The sequence below is a fragment of the Malurus melanocephalus genome, unplaced genomic scaffold, assembly GCF_030028575.1.
Source record: "Malurus melanocephalus ecotype Western Australia unplaced genomic scaffold, MMel_1.1 scaffold_239, whole genome shotgun sequence".
Lineage (NCBI taxonomy): Eukaryota > Metazoa > Chordata > Aves > Passeriformes > Maluridae > Malurus > Malurus melanocephalus.
The window spans coordinates 37,767-52,914 of NW_026623471.1; the positions used below are offsets into that span (position 1 = coordinate 37,767).

At 38.8% G+C, this 15,148-nt stretch overlaps 1 protein-coding gene across 1 annotated transcript in view; it reads right to left on the reverse strand.

Moving 5' to 3' along the window:
* Positions 1–4,505: 4,505 nt before the first annotated feature.
* Positions 4,506–15,148, reverse strand: part of VEGFD (vascular endothelial growth factor D) — a 29,865-nt gene continuing 19,222 nt past the window's right edge. The window contains exons 3-7 of the mRNA XM_057375123.1: positions 13,289–13,479; positions 10,725–10,873; positions 9,351–9,448; positions 6,774–6,969; positions 4,506–5,335 (exon numbers count right to left, since the gene is read on the reverse strand). Coding sequence (XP_057231106.1) covers positions 5,209–5,335; positions 6,774–6,969; positions 9,351–9,448; positions 10,725–10,873; positions 13,289–13,479 — 761 coding nt within the window. The 3' untranslated portion in view covers positions 4,506–5,208. The remainder of the gene's footprint in view (positions 5,336–6,773; positions 6,970–9,350; positions 9,449–10,724; positions 10,874–13,288; positions 13,480–15,148) is intronic.

The following is a 15,148-nucleotide window of genomic DNA, read 5'->3' on the forward strand; positions in this document are numbered from 1 at the left end:
GGAAAGAACTGCTCTGAGGTTAATTTAATAGATGTGGAGCAGGGCAAGGTGAAAGGTGATTGTACTCCAGGGGACAGGTAGAGAGGCAGAGGCATTCTTACCTATGAAAACTAGGAGTGAACTGTGGGTCTATTTAAAATGGGATGCACAGGGAAATGGAGGAATAGAGAGATTGGATGATTTTCAAGGGATTGTCATTATATTTTCACCTTCATAACTGAGCTACTGGAAAATATTGATGTTTATTGCAAAGASAGTATTGTTAAGAAGCATTCCATAGTCCTCTAGGATGTGTTAAGCTTTTTCTTGTGTTTCATCACTTATATTGGTGATTTTATTCTCAGGACTGAATCAAAATAACCTCCATGCAAGTGTATTTGAATATTTAAACAAAATTCTGAACACTTAGTCCATTAATAGGGATCAACATGCACTTTCCCAAGAAAGAAGAGCAAAGAGGCCCATGAGTGTGCACAGACAGTGGGATCTGGGGCCAAGGGAAAGGTTTGGACAAATGCCTTGCCAWTGAGCCACCTAACAGAAACTGATGGTAAGTCTGGGGGTCTTGCATTACCATTTCAGCTGCACCTGTGATCCTAAACCACATATCAGAGATAGTCTTCACCAATTAAAAATACCACTTAGCATTAAAAAGTGGGGTAAAAGGCTAAGTGAGATGCTTCATACTTTGATAACTTCTTTTTTTTGGCTCTTAATTTATAATCACACTTCATAACTAGATATTTTTTKTATAACTACTGTTGTATCTTTAAAAATATAGTATATGATAAAACAAACCAAAGTACCAAATTCTAGTTGGTTAAATCATTAATCATTGGTTATTTAACCATAAACATTTTAAAGGTACCTTTGGATCTTTGAGAAAGGAAACAGTTCATGCTAAATTATGGATCCTYTATGTTCTCAGCCTGGAAGGACCTTTCACATTGAGTGGTATTGTAAAGTATGATAACGTGGAAACAAAGAAGGGTGTTAATGGCATAGAAGTCAAAATGCAGACCAAGCCCTGACACATTATTTTGTGTACTCATTTTGTTTTATTGGCCAAAGAAGCACTTTCCTTTTATCTTAATTTAAAACAGACTTTTTACCCCAGAGTTAAAGGATTTAAGTGAGGTTTTTAAGTAACTGCTGATGTGGGAGTTTGATAAATAAAATTAATGGTAGTACATCACTTTTAACCCCTGCTTGTTTGGTTCTTTAATGTGGACTTTAATAAATGAGAACATAGATTTACATGGCCTGGTATCCACCTTGTAGTTTAAGAAAGAACAATTTGCTCCACAAGTCCAGAATTAAAAGATGACAACTTCTTTGTTATTTTAAAGTTGAAATGAGTTTACCCCTTATTTAAAAAATACAAAGGAAACAGGCAGCTGAAGAAGATTCCACAGATTCAGTTTTGGGTTCTCAAGATTTTGCTTTTCTTTTTTTTACACCACTCTAAAGCAAAATAACTTTAATAGCATAAATCCTKACTTCCAGTGGTACAAGAAAACAAAAAATAAACCCAAGCAGATTCACATTTGTTTTCGCTGGAATACAGGAAGGGACCTTACAAGTCAGCTGGAATTGATGCCCAAGGGATACGTATAGATTTAGATGTTTGCAGTGTATATGAGTATGACAGGATTTATATGTGCTCTGTCAACCCTGCCATGAATAATTCTGGCTATAAGCAATGTCACAGCACATGACCTGTGATGGCTTTGGAAGAAAATGAGATCAATATTTTCAAGATGTGCTTGAGTTTCTTCCATGTCACCAGCATTTGGTAAGATCACACGTACCTCTGTCCTTGTGGAAGTCAAGTATGGTTTTTGCAAGTAGATAAATATTTCCTGACTCTTTCAGTGCAGTGTGCATATTTAGCTGTTATTCTGATTCATATTCTTCCTTGTCCCCTGCCTGCAAAAAAGCACGTATAAGTGAAAGCTAGCTACTCATAAAAACTGATGGTTTGAGAAGTTTTGTGTGTCTATTTAGAATTAACAATTATTATTTAAGTATTCTCATTCCTATTACATATGTAATACAAATATCCCATTAAAGACATCCCTCACTATATAAAAATTAAGACACACTGCAACAGGAATTTTTAGCATTATTATTCTGGCTATGAAATCTGTAAATCATGTCCATATGCCTAAAAAGCAAGTCATGCTGAACACAGTAATAAAAGGCCTTTCAAACTTCAAAGAGAGCATTCCACTGCTCTATAACCTTCTCTCTAAGATCATTTAGTCATAGGTTAAAAACTAATGACATCAGTCAAAACCAGATCTGCTATGAATTYAGCATACCTCATTTAATTCTTCTGAATTGTTATATTAAATATCCTATTTGAAAGTCAATCTGATGTATCAATATGAAAGATAAGATAAAGCATTTCTATTTTAGAGTTTGTTGAATATTTTTAAATGATAAATCCAGAATTTTGCCAACAAAATAACATGGAACTTTTATAAATTTTCACCAAAACCTAATTTTCTGTATGTGTTTCCATCCTTACCCAGACCCTCCTTTTAGGCTTTGTTTTGCACATAAAGGATTTATGACTGTGCCATGGAGTTAGTGGCATCCAGATCTTCTTGGGACTGTGGCAGTGAAGCCAATCACACAGCACTGTTTTTGACAGCACTGTGCTTATATTCTTGAGTATTTCCACATAGTGTTTCAGTGAATGTTACAGATATTCTCTACATGCTTTAGATTTGATAATTTTCTAAGTTTTAGCAGAGTAGGGTGGCAAARAGCAGCACCCTGTAATACAGAGACTGACACAGGGCCATAGGAGCAGATGATCTGCTGGGGTAGGAGTTTATTGTGAAAGAAATATGCTGTAAGATGCCTGTAGGTTGTACCAGAGCTGACAATCCTGCTTGAAGCATGAAGAAGTACATTCAGAAGGCTTCTAGAAATTAGGGCTGAGAACCTCAAAGGAGAATTGAAGTTACAAACTGGATTAAAAACATGTGGCTTGGCTTCTTAAGTCACTCTTGTTAGTGAATGTCACCRCAAGAAATTTCCTTTTCCATCTTCATAGTAAGCCTGAGAGTTGTTCTTAGTCCACAAACTTTCTGGCACATGGCTCCTGCAAAATGGAAATCCTTCTGAGGAGAAGATCTTGTAGGGGGTTAAATTCAGTGGAAATAACAGTGATTTTTACATATTCTTGTTTGTTTGAGCATGTTATCTGTCTAGTTTGAGCTGCTGTAGAGTTAACTTTCTTCTTAGTAGCTGATACAGTGCTGTGTTATGTATTTAGTATAAGAATAATATTGATAACACACTGATGTTTTGGCTATTCCTAAGTGGTGCTTACTCTAAATCATGGACTTTTCAGTTTCCYATGCTCTGACAGAGAGCAGATGCACAAGAAGCTGTGAAGAAGCATAGCCAGGATTGGCTGACCTAAACATGTCAAAAGGATATCCCATTCCACAGAACACCATGTTCAGTATTATTACAGTTGTTGTTTTAGCTATTATATTTTATTTTGTTTCAATTATCAAACAGTTCTTACCTCAACCCATGGGGTWTACCTTTTCTTTCCAAATCTCTCCACTACGGTGGTGATAGGGYAAGTGAGCTGTGTGGTACTTTGTTACTTAGCTGGGCTTACACCACAACACTACCAAAAATATTTGCCTGAGTGTTTAACAGTTAAAGTGATTTAAGAGCAAAATTTTKAGGTAAAAGATTAAAGTCACCCAGAGGCTTAGACTGAAAGAAGCCTATGGATATAGCAAAGTCTCATCTCACTCCATCCCTTGGGATCTTCAGTCCTGCATTGGACATCCAGGCACAGTCTGTTTTTCACGAATGGGGAAGTGTGCACTCAGGATCAAATCCTAAATGCCTTACTGAAACTAAAGACATGTTAAATTGTTTGGAGCTTTGTCCAACCATTCAATCAATCTTACAGGATTTGGCTCCAATTTTATTTTAAAGYAATCTAATTTTCCTATATGGATACAAAAAAAMMCCTTAGTTTCACATCAGAATTCCATTTCCTGTTCCCTGTGTTATGTCAAACGYTCCATCTCTGTAGCATTTGTTTCATTTACTCCACTCCCTTTGTTCCCAGGATAGAATTGGAGAATTCAACAAATGGGAAAAAATCATGCAGATGTCAAGAATATCTCTTCCCGTTCAGGCCTATTGCTCATAATATTTTCTCTGGACTAGCTCACACCAGATTTCAGTGCCTCAGAAAATAATACCATCCTTTTACTTGATCTGGTTAAAGAATTGTTACTCAGGCCTCACACTYGTGAGAGGAATTTCAGTGCAAAGAAGATATTCTCATAGCATGGTAAACAAAAACTAAAATCATCTTCTAGTGAACTGTGCTTTTCCAAAATTCACTGAAGACTTAGCACTAGTGGACTGTTATCCCCTTAGGAAGATTAATGCACTACACCAGGAACAAATAAATAAATCACACATGCTGTCAGGCAGAAATGGCAAAAATTGCTTTTTTTTTTAAAACCGAAAATGCTAGGTCAAGTGACCTTGTTTCGAACTGGGTTTGGGCAGAAGCCAGTGTCTGTGGAACAAACGTAAGAAAACTCTACTTGAAATTACTTTGGGGTTTTGCATATTTTCTTTTTGTTGGGCAGAGTTTTGAAATTACAGAGAAAAATCAAATCCACTCGAATAACTGATGTATTTATTTTCTTATATACACTTAAATATGGCACATCTGACAGTAGTTGTACAATAAACACAAAATGATAATCAAAGCTGGACAGTAGATCAAATAACTCAGTGCTGAATCTATTAGAAGCCAAATTCTGTACACTGAATTTCTGAAGAAAGTTTTACCCAGGAGCTGCATTAGCTAAGGATTCAGAGGCTAAGATTATCAAGTCTCAGTTTCTGAATGACTGGCTGGAGACTGTGACTCTATTTCCAACACACAGCTTCATCTTCCATAATGTAACATTGAACTGGTACTTGGCACTCTTTCTTCCATGAAGCCAGAAATTCATCAGCTGTTGTTACCTCTTACCARTGTCCCAGAGGATTCACCTGCAGTTAGTCATTACTCTAATAAATAGATGCAGACTGGATTAATTCTTCTGCTATTAAYGTGGAAGATGTTCATGTTTACTATYGTTTGAAAGTCAGTGACAGCTACTTTGCAAAGCAGTGGATTTTTGAAGAATAAGGGAAGCTTAGTCAAGGAGTTTCTCTGCTCTGGGACCCATGAGAACCTCTCTTCTCCTTTGGACAACGACAATGCCTGGAGCACACTGGTTTGGCAGTTGGGCATGTTCTGGGTTGGGATGGACACCTGTCTTCACAGCTGTTTGATAAAGGAGAAAGAAAGCAAAACAGATAAACATTTTAATATGACAATTCTTCACTGTCATATTCCTCAACTTTTTCTTCATTGAACATTTCAATGCTCCCTAGATGCTCTTTGGGAAAGTGTTGACTGCCTACAACACAGGGAGACAAGAATTTGCTGCCTGAAAATTCTTGCCTACAGCAACATGTCTTGCAGGGGTCCATTTGTCCACTTAAGTAATGACTTAAGTGATGCTTTCATTACTTAAGAGCAGTGGAGTCCCAAGGGTCAGCACTGGATAGTGCAAAGAGTTTATCTCACGTCATGATTCAGCTTTGCTCCTGCAGAAATAGTGGCCATGGAAGTCTGGCATTAAAGTCCTGTGTGCAGAGTACAGTAATTTCTAGATTCTAGATTCATGTAAACAAATTATTACATTGCTCCCCTCCCACCTGTCTAAAACACATAAATAACCAATTTGTTTATGCTCACTTTCAACTCTGCTGATTGTTTTAGCTATTTCTATACTTGTCAACTATTTTGTGTTTGTCCTTATTTTCAAAGCTGAAGATGCAAAGTTTACTTCTTCCACAGCATCTTCCCTGTGAATAAACCTGTTAAACCTCTGAGAGTGGACCCTGCGGGTGACCACTCAGTGAACTGCAGCTCTGCCAGGGTACTCAGGGAAACTGGATGCTGACTCTCCTTACATAAACTTTGAGACTAAGCTCCTGGGTCTCTACATGGACYAAAGCTTTCTGAAAAATTTAAAAAAATTAACTAATGCATGGAAACAGGTGTTTTAAGAGGGCATTTTCTATGTGTGATTTGGCAGAAACTTCAAACCTAATAATACAAAAAGATTAGGGAAATTCATGGAGTATAGCTCCAGAACAATTCTTCTGTTTCTCAGTGGAGTCAGAGCTGGTTGAGTGGATTTGTATGTGTATAAAATTGCATTAGGTTCAGAAAAKTACTTGCTCTGAGGACAAACTGGATAAGGAGTGTGCTGTGTGCTCTGTGTGCAGATTTAGGGAGCCTTTGTCCCTAACCATCCATGAGATTGCTTCAGCTGTGGCAGAGAACAGCTGTCACAGGATTTGTTCTGCCTACCTATGAGTACAAGACTTGRTATCGCACTGCAAAAACTAGTATCAGTTGAAGTACAGTTTTAATCATCATTCCCTAAAGATTAATAATAAAAAAAAATATATTAACAGCTGAATAGCAGCCTTGTCCAGATTTTCTTGTAATACAAATAAACCTTAGATTCCTTTTATGAAATAAGTATTTTAAATATAATCTCCATTTTTATTATTATTATCTCCATAACTTCAGCAAGATATTTTATCCCAAGTGGACCTCCCAGCCAATTCAGCACTTGYACCTCTAATATCTAGGCCAGCTAATTCAGATGTTGCAGGGTAGACACTGAGTGACAAGGATCACTTACCTGCAGGTTTCAGCATGAAATATCTTGTGTTTCAGAGCACAGCTCTCCTGGCTCTCCCTACACAAATAGCAGCTGCAGTTCTCTTTACTTTGAAAGAAATCTGTGGGACACTTATGTCTACAGATGCATTCACAATTTTCTTCATCAAATTCCATATGTTGTCCACACATAGCCAGCTCAGCAAGAGGAGGGAGTCCTGCAATAGCACAGACATCTTTTAGCAGTAAGCTTTACATGACTAAACCCTGCTTTTGAAGAGACTCTTTCTGTCCTCTATTTGCTAGGACTCACACATGTACTTTCTGATAGATTCTAGACTTCACAATTTCTGTTGTACCTTCCTATGCAGAAAAGGAGCTGAGAGGATTGAACTGATTTTTTCAGTCTATTCTAATACTGCTATTTCTTGTGGATTGAACCCAGCACAAAAAATTTTGGTATGTATATGACAAGAGCCTAGTGTTATGTTTTGAAGTTCACAAATCTTTGTTGGACAGCAAGTTTTAAAAATAAAATCTCAAAAAGGGTTTAGTCTATACCCATGACAAAATGCAAACTACCACACCCACCACATGTGTACTTCACAGTCACTGTAGAAATTTTTAAGGAGTAATGCTATTTCTAGTAAGGTAAGCTGGCCCAGCACTTCAACACAAAGCACATTCACATTTGTCAAAGATAAAAGAAAATACTTTGTTTTGGGAAGAAAAAAAACTCCAAAGCAGCCAAGAGAATTCACTGTCTATTATCTTCCCTCAAAATACACATCTGGAGTGCAGTATGAAGGTAATCCTAGCAAAAAGGGAACACATTTTGTGAAAGCTTTATTAAAATACAAACAACACATCCCTGGTTAAAGGTCACAACATAGAATGTATCATTGGGAAGGTAATTTCCTGTGGCTTTACAATTAGCTCTTGGATTTAACCTATGGAATGTGAAATGTACCCTACACCTCTGCCATCTGATCCCTCATCTCAGGGGCAGAAAAGGCTTGCACATTACTTGAAAAAAACCTTCATGATTATTTACTCAATGCTGAGAAACTGCAATCTAGATAGAATAAAACCCAAGGCCTGTTGAAAGGGAGGAGGGAGTCTGCCCAAAATTCTTGGAAGACAAACCCTTTCCTTGGGGTGATAAAGCTTGGCATGTGTGAAGTGGTGTAGAGTGTTTCGATCTCACTTTATTTCAACCTCAAAGACAGATTTTAAGTTATTTTGTCCCAGCCACTTGCCAAACACAATGTACTTCAGAGAATGATATTTTTTCTGAGGAAGTATTGAGTCTATGTCAACAAAGGCCATAATTCAACAAGCCACAAATTTTAATGCTCCAAGCTGACTTTACAAAAGACTCAGAATTAAGAGGGTTCTGGCTATTCTCAGTCCTCTGGAGTSACTCTGAAATACAGAGTACTAATCCTTGAGTGAAAGTCTAACCTGAGTTTGACTGCCTAATCTGATGGTCAGAGGATCTTACCCAGAGTGAGAAAAGATCCAAGAGAAACCACTGGGAAAATTATATCTTGCTTATTAACATTAGGAGCTTGTAATCAGAAGGAAAGTTTATGAGGTTATTTAGATTTATTTTAGTTTGCTAGTCCAGGATTTGCTCTCCAGCTTGATTTATTGTTGCCTTGGGTGGTTTATCCTTTTTCTTGCTGCAKGTAGGTTACAGCACAAAGGCAAGGTTTCCTTCTCTGTCTGCTCTAGTGCTATGATCATGTTATTTTGACCAGTACAATTTCCTGAGAAAAACARTTTTTAAAAACCTTACTCAGGACTTGGAGACAATTTAACTTCTCTTAATATTTATTGCTGGTAAGTATGTTTAGACTTACACAATTACTGCCCAGAATATTGCCTGCAAATTTCTCTGACAGATTAAAATTTTACAGGAGAAGCAGAGGAAGAAGGACAGTAATTACTCTTCTTCGAATTTTACCCTCATCCATTTCCTTTCACATACCTGAAGGAGTATATATAAATGCTTCTCAGAATGTAGGGTATATCAGTTTGAAAGATTCCCAAATAACTTGAGATTATCATTAAAAGTACTCAAATACATTGAAAGGTTATGTAATTTATTTTGTACTGACTACAGCTAGCATGCAGGACTGGTTTTGCCTGTCTTATTCCCTATTAATTCTTTCCTTAAGAACTTAAAAAAAAAAAAAATCAGTACCTGACCCATGCAATGTATTAATGTATTCCAGGGCATTTTTTTCTACAGTTAAGAAGTTTCCCTAATGCCCATCATACAATTTAAGGYGCATGTAAAGTAAGAACTTGTACATGGTGCCTGTTTCACAAGAGCTTACAAGTATTTTCTTATGTCCTACTTGGGTTGCTAATATAAAGAGAGTAAGACATCGGAGCAAAAAATCATGAGATGGGGGGAAGCACATATGTGTATTTATTTTCAGGTGAGTTTCCACACCATAATCCAAGTTCCATCTAGGGATTTGGAATAAAAACTGTGATTCTCTCAATGAAAAACGAAAAAATAAGATCAGAATGAGACACAAAGAGCTTGGAGTTAGTATGCAAAAGTGTCTTGTTATTTCAGGTTTACCTTCTCGTCTGCTGGAGTGCTGTGTGTCGATAACACATTCACATTTGTCACTATCCCAGATCCATCCATTATGGCAAAATTTGTTGGTAAAGGGGCATCTAGAAGAAAAAAAAAAAAAAAGAGAAAGAAACTTAAAAAAAAAAAAATTAGGGGCATAAGAGTAGTCATTTGGCAAAATGAGTCTGCTGGTGTGCTGGATCTGCCACTTGTACTACATGAAGGCTTGGCAGCTGTGTGCATTTCTGCTGCTGACAGAATTGGTCTGGGGTGGTTCTGCTGACAGGCAGGAGCTCTCTGGCTCCCAGTAACTACAAAAAGCAAGTGCAGCACCTATTTCAGATTACAGYCTTAGGAAACATGCAATTTTGGAGCTCCACTTTTCCATAAAACAGCTTTACACCGAGCAGGGTGGTCTTGGTCCAGCAGTATTTATGCCATGTAACTGTTCATTTTTTCCATGCTGCCAGAAGGTTCAGCTCCAGTTTAAATTTGCCTGTGCTCCTGGATGCATATGGGACTGTTTCAGTGTCAGAGGGACAGACTGACTTTCAGGCCCTTTSCTCTGGGAAGGGAACTCACAAACTTAAAAAAAAAGACTGAGGTTCTTCTGTATTTGTCTAGAAAAAGGATTCAAAGTGGCCAGCAGGCTGTGGGAGGGCTGGAGTGGCTTTTCTGAAATGACACTTCTTCCCAGCCCTGATGTCCAACTGAAGGGCAGTAATGGGGACAAGCCAAATGCAGGTCTTGACAGAGATATTTCAGTGACTTCCAGTGAGTGACTCAAGCTATTCGAATTTTTAGACTCTTTATTTAATTTATGTGGCCTTTTCTCACCAGTACCACCAGTATTTTATGCCATATTTTGGAGGAAGGTGTGGGGTCACTTTTCTCCACTCCACGACCCCAACAGATGCAAACCAAGACTGGATCAAAAAGTGAAAAGCCCCGATTCACATTGATCCTGACCTGACATGCMATAAGGTATGGCAGAGGGCTTTAGCTCGAGCACAGAACTCAGYGTGCCCTGGCTAAATAATGCACGAGCAGAGTTGCTGTGTCAGGGTGAAAGTGTCTATGCACAAATACCCAAATAGCTCCAGAGGAGCACAGTGCAAATAGGAGCACTTTGAGTGCCTGCTCAAGCACCTAAATGTCTCAGTGACTCCATACACTGCTGAACTGCCCTACAGTTTGTTGGACTCTGATGTCCATTCGCTTAAAATTCACATGGTTTAGGTGAATTTTCTTAACCCTAAGTGATAATTTATTTGGAAAAACTTTTGGGATAACAGAAAGAGAATRGACCAYTAWAACATGCAAGTSARAACARAACWATTTAAACAYGTGTAGAGGTTTGCAAATGAGGGAACTTACCCATCCTCTTCTGGGTACTGGACAGATCTTCGTATGATGGTGTACTGGTGTCGCTGGGTGTTTGATGTGCACTTACAGGCTGTGTGATTGGCAATTTTGATRGGCACAGGCTCAGGAACACTTGTCAAGGGAACTGAGATCTCAAAGAGCTAGGTGGGACAGATAACATTGATTTTTCAGTTTTCATTATACATTTAATATTTGGAGTTTTGAATAAAAATCTCACATTCTTTCCCACCATTTTTTCCACCCTTGCTTTTTTTCTGGAGATAGTTATGATAAATATAAATATAAATGAGCAAGAGTGCACTGAGGATTTTGAAGATTAAGCAATGCCCAGCAAGGTAGAAACTTGCCAAAACAGGCATCCTAGTGCTGTATTACAGCAATTAAACACCCAAGCCCACTCAAAAATGTTTGCAAACAAGCTCAAAAACCTCTACCAAGTGCTGGAGCCAAATGGGAGAGACGCAGGTGTTGGGAATTTTGCTCTCGGTTCAGTCATCAGTTGAATCTCTATCACTTACAGAGATAGCTGCTTCACTGTCCTTGGGTATAACCACAGTATGTTAGGTCCCCTATCTTTAGGGACCTAACTTAACCCCCACAGCCTCCTCATAGAGGGAAGAAACAGAGTAAATAGAGGAAAGTTAATTCTGCTTCAGCTGGGTCTCTGCAGGGATTCATCCTGGAAGAGTCTCTCTGTTGACTATAGTAGGAACTTAAGGAGCAAAGCAGCCTGCCTTTGTTGCACCCAAATTGTTAACAGTGATCTTGAGGAGCCCTGTGGAGGCTCTGGTTCCYTGGGCTACTGTGTGTAGGAGCTGTGGAAGTGATCCACACTCCGTCTGCCCCTCAAACTGTCCTCCTTCCCATGGAGGCAATGCCAAACCCATTGGGCATGCCTTGGTGTGTCACTATGTCTTGGCTTAAAGCTCCATCCACCTGCAGGAACTGAGTATTCCCAAGCCAGACTGCTTTGACATTTACACTTAGGTGTTAAGTGTCTAACTGTAGGTGGCATTAACATCCTTCAGTAGATATTTTATACCAAAGGGAAAAATGCTCCCACTAATATGGGTATATGAGATTAATTCCATTAGCTGAATAAATCTGGACTGATGGTGGTGTATCCAGAAGTAGAACTTAGCTGGGTACTTTTGAGGGAATGCTTATTTTGAAGGATGCTGAAGGAATGTTACACTCTGCAAAACTGCCGTTTTTCAACAAACTTATGAACTGCTGCTCAGAAAACACATAAATAAATAAATACTTTTTAGCCTGACCTAGCTCCCTGAGCTGATCAGATGTCTTTTGTGTGTGGCCAGCAGCTCATAACAGCTTTCTCCTTCTGGTGTGGAATGAAAGCAATTAATGAGCATTGACGCAAGAAGGACAGGCCCTGATTTATTTTACTCCAGCTATATTCCAGTACAACCAGACACGGTGGAATTACATTCCAACAAACACAAAATAAATATAGAAGTAAATTGGACCCATTCCCCATGAGGGCTTAAATTTTCTTTTTGAAACAACTGCCCTTGATCTTTGTTCTGATTTAAAGAAAAGCCTTTTCYATAAGCAGAATTTCATTTATAACGCCAAATGAACGAGGAATGCACAAGGGTGAAGGATCATCAAAGAGAACCAGTCTCCTGTGCTTCATCTGTGGGTATGAATCATAGAATCATAGAAAGGYTTGTTTGGAAGGGACCTCAAAGTGCATCATATTCCAACCCCTTACCCCTTCCCATGGGCAGGGGTGCTGCCCACTAGATCAGATTGCTGATGAACAGAGATGGTTTCATCAACAGGGAAGATTGAAAGTACTAAACTTGGAATTCAGCTCAATCACCAACTGGAGCAAGATATCTCTGTACAAAGCMTCTGGTGGGAGTCTGCAGAAAGAAGCTGTCTGGCTACTCTATGCTCAGTTTTTGGCACTGGTCATTAAAACTTGGGTATCGCCTGTTGCACCTAATTAGTAATTGACTATTGGTTTAAACCTTTCTTTTCYTAAGGGATCTGTGATTTGGGACATTCAGATCCTAAGGCATGCTAATTAAGATCATCTGGTCCAGCCTGATGAATTTGTATCCTCTTTCGTCTTGCAAAATTGCACATCCAAAATTATTAGCCAGCCTTCTTGGCACAGACAGTAATGTTGAAATGCAGCGTCTCAACACAACAAAATTTCCTGGAGTTAARCATTTGATACCAAGGATTCCCATGAGACAATACTCTCAAGGGGTCCCCAGTCCAAGGAACAATATTTTAAAGAAGGATTAAACTTCTGGTCATCACATGAGCCTGCAGTCACTTTCTCAGGGACTGATTTCCCATCTCTACAAATACGTAAACAGTTTTTAATAGTGCAACGTGAATGTAAAATGCTATTGCACACTCCTGCGTTCACTCCACATGGATAAAAGATTAATTCTTCTGTTTGTTATGATAGTGCAGACAGATCTTTCATAACAGGATCTCAGAAACCAAACATCCTCTTTCCCCTCCCTTTTTGGTGAGCCAGGGTAAAAAGAAAACAGATGAACAGCCTCCTTTACCGTTTTTGACACGTAAGTTGTACTTGTGTTCATGCAGCTGAGACTCTCCTCGTTGCAGCAGCCTCCACATCTGTACACGTTCACACAAGGAGGCTTGAAAAATTTGTTGGTCGTTGTACCCAGCTCTTTGGCAACTTCCACGCAGGTTTCCCTGGGCACACACTGAGTCTTTTGCCATTCCTCATCGATGACTGGAGAAAACACCATTTTTATGAGCAATCATGGCAAAGTTAAACCTCTTGATTAGCAAAGCAGAAGCATTGTATAAATAAAAATTAAGTGCTGGCAGGCCATTTGCACTTACTTGGATCAATCTAAGGACCAGAGAGAGTTTGAGTGCAAACTTATCCCAGTAACTTACACCAGCTGCGCTGGCAGAGAGGTCTTTGCATTTATCTGCCTTTYAATGCAAATGACCAAAATCTCTGTTAATTCCAGCAGATTAAGTAGAGCTGCATTGATTTTCCTTGTCTGAGAGTCCCCAGCTCCCACACCCTTGCTCCAGGGTAGCCTTCTTTAATGTCGTTTTATCCTCTCTCTGAGCGTACCCCACTGTGGACTCAGTAGAGCCAGCGCCTGCGTGCAAGAGCACATTAATGATTAACAGATCCTGGTCAGAGGGTATTAATGCTCCTGGTGGATGTCAGCCAGCAAGCACCATTTCCAAAATGCCCAATGAAATCCAAGACAAAYAGTCTCACACCCCAGTACCATCAGGGGGTTCAAGTCTGAATAACAGGAATATGAATTCAAGCATGAGCTGTCTATTCAAAACACCATGGCATCTTTCAAGTACTGAGCTGTTGTAGGCCAGTAAYTGGGCTTGACTGATTTGTCAGATTCGGACTGTGAGAAGGAATAATGCAGTAACTGCCTGAACCAGACAGAGAAAACAGTGACATTTACATAATAAAATCTAGACTCTTGTCAAGAGGTTGCCCTCCATTTTTTGCCTTTTGCTTACTTTGTTCAAGTTACAGAATTGCTCATGAGTCATCAACACTTATGCTTTAAGTTCTTCTTAAAATGATTTTCCTCTCTCCCCCCACATCAGGCTTCTGAAAGATCAAAAGTGACTTCTATACTATTAAAAAAATACTCTCTCTTCCAGTGCAGTCCACCTCCCTATTATTGTTAAAGCAATGCCTGCATTTACAGTGAAGTTCTGAAAAAAATCTAGAATACTTTTAACCTACATAATATATGTTGCCATCAGATGAACATCTATTTTTCTCATTCCTGACTTTCCTTTTGTTATTTTTAACTTTTTCTTCAACTGACTTTGTATATTTAAATCATCTTGTTTATTCCTGAAAAGTCCTTTCACAGGGTTGATATGCTCCATTTTTCAGTCATGCAAAGAGTACAGGAAATAAGAGTTTTATGTCTGAATTATGTAAAAGAGGCRTAAATTAAAAGAATAATAATTAATATAAGTATGATTTTCTGGAGTGATGTTAGTCTATCAAAATAGCAATCTAGCCCTAACCTTAAAATAGAAAATAAAGTGTTTGCCAGATTCATTAAGGTATGTGCATGTAATCACTTCAGATGTCACTTCAATGAACATAAGCAGTGATGACCTTTCCAGTTACACACATCCTCACTTTGTTGACCACTTCTTTAGCAGGAGGGCTGTTACAGGAATCAGCCTCCAAGGAAGTGGATGTCACATCTTGTTCAGAAGCCCCCTGATCTTTTCTGTGAGCAAGCACAGGACAGTTGCTGAGAAATTTAGCTCTGACACAGTCTCCAGCTTGGAAGTGCTGCAGTCCTTAGTGAGCTGAGCAGCTCAGGGGAGACTGTGGTTAGATGGAACAACACAAACTTTCAGTAAATTCATTGTTAAAGTTTTAGAAA